Below are 14,549 nucleotides of genomic sequence, written 5' to 3'. Positions count from 1 at the left end.
GGCGGCTTGATAAAATGACCATCATGTCTTGAAGGATTGCGGGTATGGTGGTACTCATTCAGGAGGCCGTTCGGCGTTTGCCGAAGGTTCGTTCTATAAGGTTATCCATGTTAGAAGAATAGTTGGTGCGATGAAAGGGGTTCGTATGTATAATAGAAGAGGTGGATTGTTCGGTGTTTGTGTTCGTGGAATCGGTATTCGCTTATATATTAGGTACATCAAACAGTAGCAACGCAGGTTTCCCTATGTATGTTAGTATTACAACTAAGTGTGCTTTGTCAACTTCCGCACATACAGTGTTGGGTATTGCGAATCAGAGCGATCTTAATTCATGGTTTGGTAAACGCTCGGCTCAATGTGATATCTCACACTAGCTTACAAGTATACCTCAACTGCCACTGCTAAGGTGAGATGGAGTTGCAAGACCACGGGTATTACACGAAAAAGCCTTGATATAGCAACCAATACAAGAGATCTGAGATGATCAATCAAGGTGATACACAAAAAGCCGATATATGTCAAGGACAACTCACATAACCCCCTGATCTTTAGATAGGTACGCTATGTACCTGGTATATGAACGCTAGCAACAAAATAGCCTTGGCTTCTGCAAAGATTCACTCAAGCTATCATATCAATACTGCCAAGGTGCCCCCCTGCTTTTCATCGGGCTCGAGATCGGGCTCAAGGTGAAAGTCAAGCATTAAGGGCTTGTGGGAGAGAGGCTGTCTTGGTCAAGAATGATGGAAATTGACAAGCTGGTATCTACATAAATAGTTAAATGTATCAACAAGAAGATTTGAGAGAATTCGAAGTAAGGGAAGCTTTCCTCCATAACCCCCTATACACCAACAATATTATGAAGAAAGCTTAAACACATAGAAAGCCTCACTAATACCCATCATGGTTATAAGTTTTAGCGGTTTGAATGTTTGCTATTCCTCCTAATACCTGCCCTATAAACAAATGGAGCATATTATCATCACAAAGGGTCTTTCAATGAACGAGATCGCGATACCCTCTACCTTGAAAAAGCAGGGGCCTCAGCTCCGATACAAGGGTTTAAAGGGGGCATGGCTTGCCGTGACGCCATGATCTCTCGGGTAGCTACCCCGTACAACGATAGCTGTAACCCTTGTTACATGACGAACGGAATATTGGTAGTTAACCCGCATAAAGCTTTACCAGAAATGTATTTTTAAACGGGGCTTGCCTACCAGCCTCAGGGTCCCTACCCATCTACCTACCTACCAAGCAGCTAAAGTCTATTTATCGATGATGATGATGACAACCTCGTACGCTAATGCCGGAAGGGACTGGGGCTCCCTTATCCGTACACCACCAATGATGAATTTTCATCATAAAATCGGAACGATGGGGGATTAGAGAAGGTAAACCTACCTATCATTGGCCCAACAACCCCTAAAATGGTCAAGATCTCGACGATGGGCCGGTACCGAGTTGACCTAACTAGCTGCTAAGCATGGGTGTTGGAACGGCACCGCCATTTAGAGGTTATCTCGATGTAGGTTATCGAGTTCGTCAACAATAGCCTCAATTTTATTGATGTAGGTAGCACCTGTGAGTTTAGTCTGATCACACACAAGCATTGCTGCAAGATCTGGGTCAGTGTTTCTTGCAATCTAGTCAAATGCAGATCATAGCCATATCAGCTACCTACTTTGATACAACTACCTGGGCGTATCTGTGAGCGGGATTTACATAATGTGTCACACAATTTCATTGGGAATGAAATTTGGTTCGCGGTATACGCCCGAAAGCTGTGCAAACATTTTGGCTTTCTGCTTCGAGAAGTGATTTGCAGTTGCTGGAGAGCACTTGGAAATCCAAGATGTGGTGTATGGGTATGAATGTTGCTAGAAAAGTCCCGAGGCGTCATGTTAAGATTCACGACGGCTTTAGAGGCTGATAACTTACTACAGTGTACCAGGCGTATTCGTTTTCAGCACTCTTGTGTGATGATATCCCCCGTCTCCCACCTACGTAGGTGCTAATATGTATTGGGAATACTATGTGACTCTGGGTCCACTGATAATGACAGACATGTAAGCATCAACGGAAATCACCTCTATTTGAGGGTTTACTGTGTGACGTAGGTACTGTTTCCACATTGTGCTATAACTTCTAGACGGAGAATCGTGATCGCAAGCTGATAAACGTCTCTGTTTTGTATCGTAGAAAGGATTCAACTTTGACTAAAGCAGCGGCACTAGGAAAGGACGGAGCTATCAGTGCAGCAATGTCGATGATCCATTTCGCCATTGGCATCGACGACGGACTTAGCACACCGATAGGACCAGCAAAACGGTAAGGGTTGGAGAGACGTGATACGGTCTGATGTCAGGTTCATATGTCATACGGCTCAGAGGTGAAACCGATCAGATAATTGATGGTATCGGATGAAAGAAAGACTAACGGGGTAGTACATATTAATGACTACCTAACCTAGGTAAGTTTGCACATCCTAGAAGAGCCATCGACGTTATTATTCGCCTCGATCTTCGTCATCACGTGGGATCATTGGAGATGGGTGAGGTCAGCTCGCACAACGAAGGGCTGGCTTTCTGCGTAGAGTTTGCTTGGTGGCAACGGCTTGAATCGAGGCGTGTTAGATACTAAATAGCCAAGGAGTCAAAAAGGATGGGCACTAAAGCGATGGGTGGGCGGATGCAGCCTTTTTTGCGCCTCACCCCTTGATCGAGTTGGTGTCCGTCTAGTAGAGCAGTCTAGTAGGATTTGTGGAGATCTTCAATATGATACACAGAGCCTCTTTTTAACACATCGGACAGGGTACGATAGGATAGATCGATTTATTAGATATGATTGATACAAATGATGGATGTGCTCAAAATTAAGAAAAAGGAGAACAGAGTCTCGTGAGCCGGAGTAGGCGAGATGGTAAGTCCAAGTTGGTGAGTTCAAGTTGTGGAATTGGTAGTTGTGTTAAGTTTAAAGCTGACATCATCACCATCACACTTGCCGTACCTACGCAGGAACAGGGGATGGACAAGGGGGTACGAGAGCACGGACCAGCTCTGACCTCACAATCGGAACACCTGAACAATTTTGACAGAGCCCATGACACGCAACTGCCATCTGATACATGTATCTAAGCCTTGGAAATTAATAACTTGGTAATTGTAAACTTTGAATTTGCATAGAAACATACCCTAGGTAGAAGAGGCATTTCGTGCGGAAGGCATGTGCTACATATCACAAGCATCTAGATCATTGATGACTGCCTGATTAATTCGTATCATCAAGATTAACACAAGATTAACATCGTCACCGCCGTGTTTGCCCAACTTGAGTCTACCTTACCAGTTTACCTATGCAAGTAATGTACAACAAACACAACACAATCCAGATGTGGCTTTCCGAAGATCGGTTGCTTGTTGTAACTTGTAACCATGCATGGCCAATATCAGGCGCGGTAACGTAGATCTACCGGTGTTCCTTGGACCCCTATCTTACTTGAGGCTAATAATAATTTCTATCTAGGGGGTTGCTTGCTTATTGTCTGTTCCCGACTGACGTGCATCCCGCTTGATTCGGATCCAATTCCAGCATTACAATGCATGTTGGAGACTCGGAGTACATAGCCAAGTACTGTGTGTACATGTATGTATCTCAAGATTCGATGTTGGTAATCGTGGTGCACGGCTGCACGGCTGCACGGTAGATATCACGCACTAGTCGGCTTGTTGACCGAACCCTCATTTCCACCGCCTCGTCTGCGGCGCATCTACGATGGATACTTGGACCAATGTGGATTCGAGAAACTGCAAGAAAATGCCCGATTCGGCTTCAACAATGGCAATTAACAAAAATGCCATGATAGTGCTGTACGTAAAGGTATTCAGTGTTCTCTTGTCCTTCGGCTAGCGTCGATCCACGCTAGAAGTCTTAGAGCCACATATCGATCTAACAATAAAATATGTAGCCAACTACACATGATAGTTGATAGTAATTCTCTATCATGTAGGTACATTATATGTACATGCAAATAAGGATCCTTTCTGAATACTAGGTACGTAGTTAGTAGTTAGTCTAAAATTGTCCGAAGTGGGAGATCTTCAAAGTTGAGACAACCTTTTTAATTCCTACAGAAGCTCTGTGCTAGAAACCAAGGGTTCAAAGGATTTACAAGGATTTTGAGGATTACAAGGATTACCATGGTTACACAGCATTTCGAGACCCTTCCATTCGATGGTATCCTGCTCTTGATATGTGACGGACCAAACAAAGATGGTTGTGGCTTCATCTGTAGTCTTGTACTTTTTTTAATTTTTCTTTACACATGTGTCTCCTATATGTAGGTAATATGCAAGTGAAAAAAAAGAAAGGAATACGAAGCAGCGCAATAGCATACCGTTGAATTGTTCCAACTTCATTCAATGTTTTGTTTTCTGTGTGAGAGGTAATTAGATACATAGACTACATAGACCTCATTTCAATTTACGGCAACGCAACCCCTGCACGTGCTTATTACCTAGCAGCGGCGCCTTGGCTTTTTCTACATTGCACTGCATCTAATGTTACTTACCTGCTTGATTGCCTGATTTATCTGATTACTAAGTGCTAAAATTCGAATCCAGTAGCTTTGTGACGTCACCCCCATCGTCATTGGTTTCTGCAAAGGATTCCTTAGTGTTGACTTTAACTTTCTTTTTGCTTGTTTATACAATTAATTCAGCTGTCAACCATCATCATCCCTCCGAGGGGTAAGATGGGTAAGATTCTTTCGATCAGAATTTTGAATTCTGTCAGCCTGTGAAACCATTATCAGCCGGGGGAGGCCACACTTTGACTCCAGAGTGTCCGCCGTGCCTCCACTCCTCCACTCCTCCACTCTGTCTCGGTACGGAAGACAGAGTGTGGCCAATAGAATGACATACGTGATGACTTCAAAGACCTTGAGATGATCGCCAGGGTCTTTCCCAATCGTCCCTGTGGAGTCTTCTTTTCATTGGAGGTGATTGGATTCCCTTCTAGCTGGCCCCAACCCTCCGCTTTGTTCTTATGTCCTCACCCGCTAGCGGTGACCGAATGCAGAATGACAATGCCAATTCGACACAGTACCCCTTTCCACCTTTCCAAATTCTGATGGTGTGGTAGTATAGGCAATCTACTACATCCAACTACGTCGTAGCCAATCTCTAGTGAGCCTAACGAGGATGATGCATCATCAGCCTTGTTCGTGGCGAAAGTTCAATGGCCCTAGCTCAGTCATTGGCCTGTCGACTCTCACTTACGCCATAGCCTGCAGGCTTGGTTTCCCATCCCGGCACTAAAACGGCCTTCTCACATGTCGATCAACGCACATCTCACTTCTCTCACGTTGGTATCCCTAGTCCGTTTGTATGCAATAGGTGCCAGGGAAATGCCAGGAAGTTGCTTCGAGTTGAACCACCTACAGTTGTACTCTGCCCGTACATTATGTACATACCGACCTACATACATGTATATCCTGCCTATGTATTGTACATACTACGCTACATACTACGCTACATACTACAGTACCTACATACATGGTAATACCTGTATTATACTAACTAGACCCTCTAGGCCTTGGTCTATCAGAAGCCACCCCCAGCAACCCTTTCTTCCATGTCTGAGTCTAATAGTCCTCTGAAGTCAGAACCCGCTTCTAGTTCGAGTCTCCTCTTTCTCAACTTGCTTCCCATATAAATCCTTTCAGGCCTCACACTTTCTTCTTGCCATTATCCCAATTCTTCACAACCATCGTGAGATTCTAAACTATTCTACAACCTGACATCGATCCATTACTCTATTACTTCGCTCTCCGACTTGAATTTATCATCCACTCAACCCAATTCGACCCTAGCACCTCTTCTCGTGTTGAAAATATAGTATTATCAAAAACTACCCCTCGCCATGTCATCGAGCAGTTATACTATCTCCATGCCATCTTCTCTCCCCCCGCCAGTAGACCTGGCAAGCTATGCTCGGTCGATGCATCAACATACCAAGCGACAAATGGAGGCAGCAAATATGCCCACAAGTCGACGATCCGGCCGAACACGCGCTCACGTATCACATATGACCAACGGTACTTCTCGATCTCCCTCATCGAGTAGTTCTAACGAAATTCAATATCATGACTGATTGAGATCTTCGCAACTTTTTTTTTTATCTACTATTTCACAACATTTATTATAATGTTACGGTTCCATCGGCCAATAGCCGACCAAAAAAACATCGATAGCTCGATGTTTAAAAATCTTCAGCTAGATATTTGATACGGGAGACGACGACATCAAAAATTCCCATGTGGAAAGCGATCATTCCAGTACACGACATGGCCTCTAAATTTATGCAACGAGAAGGAACCATGATACCCAGTCTTCCAATTTTTATTTATTTTTAGCGAACGAGGAAACACATTCAAAGGCGTATAAATGGGCAACATTTGATTGGAAGGGGGATCAATGTATTTTTTGCAAGGTCTCCGGCCTCAGGCGTTCAAGCAATAAGTAACATGTTACTATATCATCCAGCGGGAAACAAGAAAGGAACCTTTGGTATTCAAGGCAACATTTAGCGGATTAGCATACGATTTATTATGGTTATTTGTTAGTCGAGAAAGTTGTACGAGTCAAATGAACATTTTAACGATGATCTTCCCCTGCTGTCTGCGGGATGATATCTTATCACTTACCAACCACATCACATCCCACTTTTTTCCCTCATGTCTATTGCTTCGTGACTTAGTCCATATCGCATATCGCAATACCCGTCTACTTACACTAACCCTAGGAATAATGGGTTTTCCTCTTATGCATTCTCGTACGATCGTAATCTTCATATGTAGGTATGTACGTGCTTTACAACTACTAATGTGCTGGGGAAAGGATTTTTTTTTTTTTAGTTTTTTGGTCTTGTCAGGTTTTAATATTTGACCCCGTAACTAGGAATCCACTGATCAGCATCAACCGATCATGTGCCCCCCCGTTGTTTCGGTTCGTTCGGTAAGTTCAAAGGGGATAATATGGGCCGTCCCTGAATATGGGCCGTGGGGCTAAGTCGGCCAATAAAATTTAAGGAGGCCACATAAATTCTATGTATTTTTTGATATTTTCCATTTTATCTTTTAGCCAATGAAAGGCCTTATTCTTATCGGCTTATTAAAATGATTCTTATCGGATAATTTTATTTGGATAATTACTTTAAGAATAGGCGTATGGCTCTATGGGCCCGTACGCGGTACCGCTACCAGTTCAAATATCAAATAACTTCTGCAATAATAATCCTATAGTCGTGCAACCTAGCAAATTTAAAAGCTCTATTTAAGGGCTATTGATCTCTATCTTTAAATAGAGATTTGACTTTGAATTGAATTAATCGCATTAGGTTGAAAATTAGTGTGTACTAAAGGCTCCGGACTAGCGGCGCTTAGCGCACCAAGATTAGGTACGCAATTATGCAATATTATGAAATCTGTATAAATATTGAGTGTCACGTGATATGAGCATTTTATTACATAGTAATTATTGTAATTTTAAGCTTATTTCATTGGCTGATTTATACGGTTTGGCACAGTATTAATATTACTGTTTTACACATGGCCCTTTAAAGAGTCTGCCAAAGCTCGGACCTTAAGGACGTTTTGATCCAAATTGAGAATTAGAACTGAGCTAAACCTAAGTTATGCTAGCTCTTTGATTTCATTGGTTGATTGCGAAGCTATGTTTAAAATAGTATAAAGCATTTTAACCAATTATATCAATTAAAAAAGCTCGTTTCGCTTCCCAGAATGTACCGCTTCTTACTTAAAGTAGTAAGAGTCTTACCTAAAGCAGTAAGGGCCAGCCCCACGGCCCATATTCAGGGACGGCCCATATTATCCCCTTTGAACTTAGTTACTTGTGTTTTTGTTTCATGATTTGCCTACTCTCGCAGCAGTGGGTGTGCCCCGATTGATCCGAATTGGAACGGGACGGAAACGGAAACGGAAGGAATTGGGTAGACGACGAAGATGAAGACGATGATGATGATGATGATGGAGGTGAAGGTGAAGGTGATATGGGTAGAAAGTATAGGTATTTGTAAGATACAGTAGGTAACTTGTTGGCGTGCGCTGCTGATCCAATTGACTAGATGTTGTGGGATGTGGTGTTTACCGAGGTAGATTAGGTTAGGTTAGGTTAGGCTAGGCTAGGTAGGCGGGAAGGTAGGCAGATAGATAGCTTGGTACCTAGCTTGGTATTGCTCCGGCATACTTGGCAATCTTGAAGGGTCGCCGTAGTAGAACCGGTTGGCATGTGGAGGTTTGGGTGAATATGATATAGCAGTCAGTGTATTGCTATATGTGTATTGAGTATCTCCTATTGATATGATGTGCCTACTGTGAAGGTAGGCATGCACGGGTCTAGGTATATAACCAAGTGAACTAGGAAGCCATGGCCATTGCTTCATGTTCAAATATCATCCGATTCACTTTTCCCGGCAAGCAGCCATTATGAAATTCATATTGAAGTAGATCTCAGGCTTGGTACGCTTATGTAGGAGGTAGGTATCTATAAATTTCATTCGCCGGCTTCATGGTATGCACCTCAGGCTACTTGAAGGCACAAGAACCACCCAACAGTCATGACTGATGACTTGCCAATACCAATATCGATTAAGCTAGGTACCTAGCTACACAAGCGGCGCCTTCTTCTTAATACCCAGGAGCGCCGAATGATCCTTCTTCTTCTTGACCACGCGCTTGAAGGACGGGGGCGGCATGTCCGTAGATGCCGTCGAACTTGGTATCGACGCTGCTGCTTCTGGCCGTGGTAGTGGTTTCATGGTGCCAATCTCTGTAGACGCTAACGGACCCGGCGCTGCTGCTGAACTCGAACTCGGAGTCGACGTTGATATGGGCGTATATGTGGCTGTGGATGTAGATGCAGATGTGGAAGCAAACCCCGTATTATCATAATCATACCCATCCTCCAGCACCACGACCTCCTCCGTCATGCGATCGACTTGCCTCGCGAACTCGAATGCCCTCCTCGCGGCCTCCGCGTCCTCCCTCTCGAGGCGCTCGGCCTCGTTGTCGACGGGGATTGGGACGGAGGCCTCGACGCCGTCCTGGTTGGCGCGCTCGAGGCGCGCGTTGCGCGTGCGGATCTCGTCGAGGGCGTCGGCGACCGCCATCTCCCGCTTTGCGTCGACGGTTTTGGTCTCCAGCTCTACCATCGCGTTGCGCTGCTCCTCTTCGGCCCCTTCGCGCTCGAGCCGGTCGAGGCGCTGCTCGTCGGTCTCGTCGACGCCGACGCGCCAGGGTTCTGTGCTGCGCTTTGCGCCGCTTTCGCAGGCCTGTAGGTAAAAGGGGGCGTTAGGAATGTGATCATGTGAAGGGGTGGTAGCGGTGGTGGTGATGGAAAAAAAGGGGGAGGGGGAAGTGAGTGTGGGAGCTTACATAATCTTGGTTTTTAGGGTCTGTTTTAAACGTGATCTGTCCGCTACATCGTGTGCACCGAATGTAGAATCCTGGCGGGTGTTAGTAAGTACGGTATATCCTATGTTCTGGTAGTAAGAAAAAAGTCGTTATAACATACTGCGAATGGATTAGCTTCCGTAGAGTAAGACATAGGTTAGAGGGGGGATCATCTGTACCTGAAAATTTGAATGCCTAGGTACTTTTCATCCGCTGGAGTTTCTTTTCGTGCGTTGAACTAATCATCCCTATCAGTTGAGCTTCTTTGGAAATAACACTTTTGTCTATGGCTCATACCTTCCTGCCTTTGTATATATACTCTGCATGAACGATTAGCTTCATATGTTCTAGGACAGGGCTGGGATACACAATAACTAACCTCCGCAAGAAGTACACTTCATCGAGCTGCTGATTATTAGACTCTATATCATCCTCGAGAGCTTTCCATTCTTCAGGGGAAATGACGTACTGCGAATCTGTTAGTTGAACTGACTATATACAATGATTATTTGCGGAATACTTCTACATACCAATGGTGCTGCTAGACGGACAGTCTGGACCTTTGGTCCGGTATTCTTGGGAGCTCTAACCCTCTTGATCTGGCTCGGATCAAAGTCCGGGGGATAGTATTTGGCTGGGTGAGGTTAGTATAGGACATTGCAAGTTTGATAGGGCGGTAGCTGGGTGGCACCGGAGATAGCATACTGAGAACTTTGCGTTCAGACATCTTGGCTTATGTGCTTGCGAGAATGAAGTCTGTTAAGTAGAAGAAGAAAAGTATTTGTTGAGTTATTCGTTTCTTGTTTAGGACGACTGTGATGTAGTGAGGTTTCCACGACGACGACGCGCTGAAGATGACAATAATCGTGAAGTGATAAGGCGATAAGATCCCACGGAGGTGGAACCTGCAGTGCTAACTTACAGTAGCCTAACTAACCTCAAGCTAGGTGCATGTGCACAGACTTAACTCTAAAGTGGAGATGGGAATGTGGCTTTAGTCACGTGGCCACTTCAAATTCAGCCTCAATCCAATTACTCAGCTGCGAGGCGAATGCGGCTGAAGCTGTGCAGTGCATCGCCGGATGATCGAAAAGTCGATCATCGGATCGATTTAGGTTACGTACATTTTGTTAGCTTCCATTTCTCCAGGCAATGATGCATGCCAAGAACCTTAAAAGCTATCGCTGCCGGCGGCTGGGAGGGATTCATGATTCCCTCTTTTGGGTAAGTAGTACATAGTCCTATTGGAGCCTAGACTTTTTTTACTTTACCGGAATTGGTTCACTGTAGAATGCAGTATGTTCTGAGGAGCGTTTGGGCTGGCTGCTCTCGTCATACTGGGTCATCATTTTGGTGCGGATCTAAGAAAACGCCTAGTCATCGACGACGATGTATGCATCAATATTTGTATGGCTCAAATGAAGTACCGTATCCTGGGAAGTGCGGGAAGTGCGCGGATAGGTCACATATATCTGTGATTAGACGCAACTAAAATAAACCATGTAACATCTTTGAAGTGTGCTAAGGCTAGATGGTTGGGGGTCTATGCGATTTCGATTTAGGGGGACGTCATCAGAACTCCTTTTTGGGCGGTCTGAATGGAGCCTTTCTACACAAGTCCGTGAAGCAGCCTAAGATATCCACTCGCTTCAATATTGCAGCTGTATTGGTGAAGGTAGAAGTCTGACTGATGGTCATAGATTACCTACTCAATAATTTTTATAATGTTCTATGTAGGTTACGTAGGTCTATGAGGCTCATACCTAGGCACCTACCTACGTTCCTGAATCCCAACCTCGAGCATCTCTGCTAGCAAGTCCCACTTCCCTGCAGCAGCGTCGCCACTCGCCCTCGCAACGCCTCTAAGCCCACTAGAGATGAATTTCAAGTGTCTGTCAAAGTCGGCACGTATCTCGCCAAGGATCTCGGCGAAGCTCTTCTCCCTATCTTGCATCATTGTGCTTTTGTCTTGGTCGAAGAGGAACGTCTGATCTTCCTCCTCACCCGCCTCTATGTACCTCTGGTTATCAGCTCCTTTGGACGGAGAATTTACTGATAATCGTGACAATTCTTGTGTCTCTTCTTGCTCTCTCTCGGACTCTAGCTGGCGGGCGTCCTGTAGCCTGATAGCGAGATCGAACATGTCCAAAATGCATTCCCGAATAGGGTCAAGCTTACTCCCTAGGCACATCTCATTGATCATGAGTCTTGCAAAGGTACTATGTGATGTGATCATGGCGGTAACGTCTTTTGCTTGTTCGAGACTTAAGGCAAGCTGGGTCGTAAGTGGTGTAAGGACTAAAGTACTAAGATACGTATGGAGTATATTGCAGAACCAGAGAAATTTAGATCTAAGACCATAGTAAGTTGCTTGATCTGGTGACGCATTCGCTGTACCCGCCACGTTGTCAGATGCGAGGCGATATTTGTGCAGGACGTAGCTAGCTCGCCGGAGCTGTAGTAGGAAAGTGAAGGCTGCCTGGTACAGTGCGAGACTTTCGTCCGATAAAACGATCCGAATCGGCCAGGACAGACGATATACTATCCTAAGTGACGGTAGACCTTGACGGACAGATCTTCGGATATCATTAATATCATCATTCACACCTTCCGATGAAACACTGACGGCAATCCGATGTGAATTGGCGACGCTACTAAATGCTTCATGTGCTAGTGCCGTCAGATTAAAGCGATCGTGCCAGTTCGCGTTGAGAATATCAATATTATTGAAAATCGCAGATGCGAACATATCAGAGCATGACCCATCAGACATGAGATATACACGTTGGAGTGCAGCCAAAACCGATCGGAGACCGCAAGACTCGAAGAGGGTTCGTTGCAGAGTTGCAGAAGCGGCATGATGCTTGGTTTCCATCCACCTTTCGAAAACATTGCCAAAAACTTCAGAGAAGGGGGCAAAAACACCAAAGGTGGATGCAAAGTCTCCTTTTATTTCCATGGACGCTTCTGGCAGCTGAGATCCAATCGCGTTGTATTTTCCAAGGTGCTTAAGAACGACGACGCTCTTACCAGTAGTAAGAATCTTAGGTGCTGCTAGTTGTAGAAACCTTGGTACATACAGCGTGCCGTCAGAAGTTCTTCGTAGTGTAAACTGATCGGTCCAGACCTGGCTCATGGGAACTTCACTTGACGAACTGGTGATGAAGAATGTCTTATCTCCATCAATTAGTTCTCCAGACATCATCCAAACCCGAATGGATCGAAGATAGACCTGGAAACATTCGAAGAACAACGTGGCAATGAACTCATACACCACATCCCTTCCTTCCAACTGTGCAGCTTCAGCAGTGTCAAAGAGAAGCTCGAGGTAATGAAAGGGGCGAGGATATTTTGACACTTGAAGTTGTTGAATTATGTCCGAAAGGCAAGCTAGGGGCTCCAGGTGTGGTCTCACCTCGCCTAGAACTTCGGTTAAACTCACAACGACATCTTTTTCAATAGCGACGTATTGCGATTGTAATTTAGATACTTCGCTATCAAATAATCGGAGACGGTTTTCGACTGCTTCGCGAAAGACCTGTAATAATGGGATGTGCTGGACCTGCTTTGCGAATTGGCGCAAAACGGATAACTGTCGACCGGCTTCGCTGAAGGACCCCAACAATGCCCTGTACACTTCCCAGGAGGCATGCTTCAGTTGATAGTGTAATGATGGAACTCCCTGCGTATCGAAAAGGGTGTTTTCTAAACCGTTGAGCATAAAAAGCACCTCCCGTACCACGTGAAACTCCGACACGGCAATTTTGGAAGGTCTCCCTGTTATGTCCTTTGGAGCCGCGGCGTGCCTCCAGACTTGGGCTTCTCGAACTTTATCCAGGTAGTCCTTATCTTGAGAATCAACTATAAAGCTTGTGAGAGACTTCTGATATCGTGCCTCAACCGACGATGCGGAGGTAAGCTCCGCTTCAGATTTATCAGATATGCTCTCGGCATATCCATCATCAGAACTACCACCTTCAAAGCTGACATTTTTCCACAGGTCACGATCTTGGTCCCAGCCTTCTTCCTTGGCAATATCGTCCCATTTGAGAGGTGGTCCAGAACTCTCGTCTGGTTTTTTGAGCAACTCGAGATCGCTGAGTTTGGACTTTTTGATAGGCTGATCTTCAAGCTGTAACAGCAGATGGAGAACTTCGGGTGTCCATTTGTTAGATACTTGGGTTAGAGCATCCAAACGCTCCCTTAGTGCATCAGCCAAGCCATCTCGATTGACAACACGAAAATGCTCTTCAAAGCCATTGAGTTTCGCTTCAACATCGAACTGATTTGTGCGAAGAAAGTTATGATAACGAAGACTCCTCAAGCTAGACTCCTTGAGAACATTGAAACGACCGGCATCCGACTATTGCTATGTGTAAGTGGATTTGACCCGGGGGCTGGTTTGTTTAGGATGATGTGGCTGACTCCTACGTCTACCTACCTGACTTGTAGTTGCAGTAATAACCTCAACTAACTCTTCTGTCAGTGAACTTAACGTTGAAGCGAGCGACATGACTAATGATATGCTCGGTGGGTAGTCTTGTGACTTGTTGGAAGTTCTGAATTTAGAACTTGAGGATCAGATATTTGATATGAGGAAGATCAGAATCGGAATTCAATAGAGGATAGTTATCAGAATATCAGAATATCAGAATATCAGGCTTAATAATCTTATGCAGTTATGCAGCAATTAATTCGGTTTATCAGCCATCAACGTTATCTGGGAGGTTATTAAATTCAAGCTGATACGCGTTGACGCGTCCTCCAATTAATACGGGGGTAATAGAGTTGATCAGTAACCCACAGTGTGGATAGTATGTTTCTCCACCAATTTAACTGCAATTACGTGATTATAGCACTGTGATATCTCTTATCCGCCTGCTTGGCTACCCCGTAGTTTAACAGTTTTGTACCTGGTACGACGCTGGAAGATTTTCCGACGACTACCCGTCCCAAGCCATGACCCAAATTAAAACTGGAATAACTGGGATAGTTAACTGGAACCTGGAACTTCGACATTCTGATGGTTGCCAGATAGTTCCAAGCGCCGTCACTACGGGCCACAACACCCAACAACCAC

At 44.9% G+C, this 14,549-nt stretch overlaps 3 protein-coding genes across 3 annotated transcripts; 1 reads left to right on the top strand and 2 right to left on the bottom strand.

Moving 5' to 3' along the window:
* Positions 1 to 4,628: 4,628 nt before the first annotated feature.
* GGS25DRAFT_489651 (uncharacterized protein) lies at positions 4,629 to 6,190 on the top strand. Its single transcript, XM_049260915.1, has one exon. The coding sequence runs from the start codon at positions 5,330 to 5,332 to the stop codon at positions 5,654 to 5,656; it is 327 nt and encodes a 108-aa protein (XP_049116448.1). The 5' UTR covers positions 4,629 to 5,329; the 3' UTR covers positions 5,657 to 6,190.
* A 2,381-nt stretch (positions 6,191 to 8,571) lies between these two features.
* On the bottom strand, positions 8,572 to 10,196 carry GGS25DRAFT_531511 (DUF572-domain-containing protein; the record flags this gene model as incomplete). The annotated part of the gene is made up of 6 exons (XM_049265504.1): positions 8,572 to 9,348; positions 9,452 to 9,522; positions 9,767 to 9,789; positions 9,849 to 9,937; positions 10,000 to 10,103; positions 10,175 to 10,196. 6 exons carry the CDS (start codon positions 10,194 to 10,196, stop codon positions 8,683 to 8,685), a joined length of 975 nt encoding a protein of 324 aa, XP_049116447.1. The 3' UTR covers positions 8,572 to 8,682.
* A 434-nt stretch (positions 10,197 to 10,630) lies between these two features.
* On the bottom strand, positions 10,631 to 14,184 carry GGS25DRAFT_489646 (Spc98 family-domain-containing protein). Its single transcript, XM_049260914.1, has 2 exons — positions 13,911 to 14,184; positions 10,631 to 13,832 (listed from the first exon to the last, which is right to left on the bottom strand). The coding sequence occupies exons 1-2, from the start codon at positions 13,980 to 13,982 to the stop codon at positions 11,241 to 11,243; spliced, it is 2,664 nt and encodes an 887-aa protein (XP_049116446.1). The 5' UTR covers positions 13,983 to 14,184; the 3' UTR covers positions 10,631 to 11,240.
* Positions 14,185 to 14,549: the final 365 nt, after the last annotated feature.

Source organism: Hypoxylon fragiforme, assembly GCF_022984875.1.
Source record: "Hypoxylon fragiforme strain CBS 206.31 chromosome Unknown GGS25scaffold_5, whole genome shotgun sequence".
NCBI classification, from domain to species: Eukaryota; Fungi; Ascomycota; class Sordariomycetes; order Xylariales; family Hypoxylaceae; genus Hypoxylon; species Hypoxylon fragiforme.
The sequence above is the reverse complement of the archived record's forward strand: the minus strand, read 5'-3'. Positions and strand labels throughout refer to the sequence as shown.

Bases quoted from the DNA above. Each gene is read 5' to 3' on its own strand.
- GGS25DRAFT_489651 (XM_049260915.1), top strand. From the start codon at position 5,330: ATGTCGATCAACGCACATCTCACTTCTCTCACGTTGGTATCCCTAGTC.
- GGS25DRAFT_489646 (XM_049260914.1), bottom strand. From the start codon at position 13,982: ATGTCGCTCGCTTCAACGTTAAGTTCACTGACAGAAGAGTTAGTTGAG. The intron at 13,833-13,910 runs GTAGGTAGACGT...ACATAGCAATAG, and splicing joins TTACTGCAACTACAAGTCAG to TCGGATGCCGGTCGTTTCAA.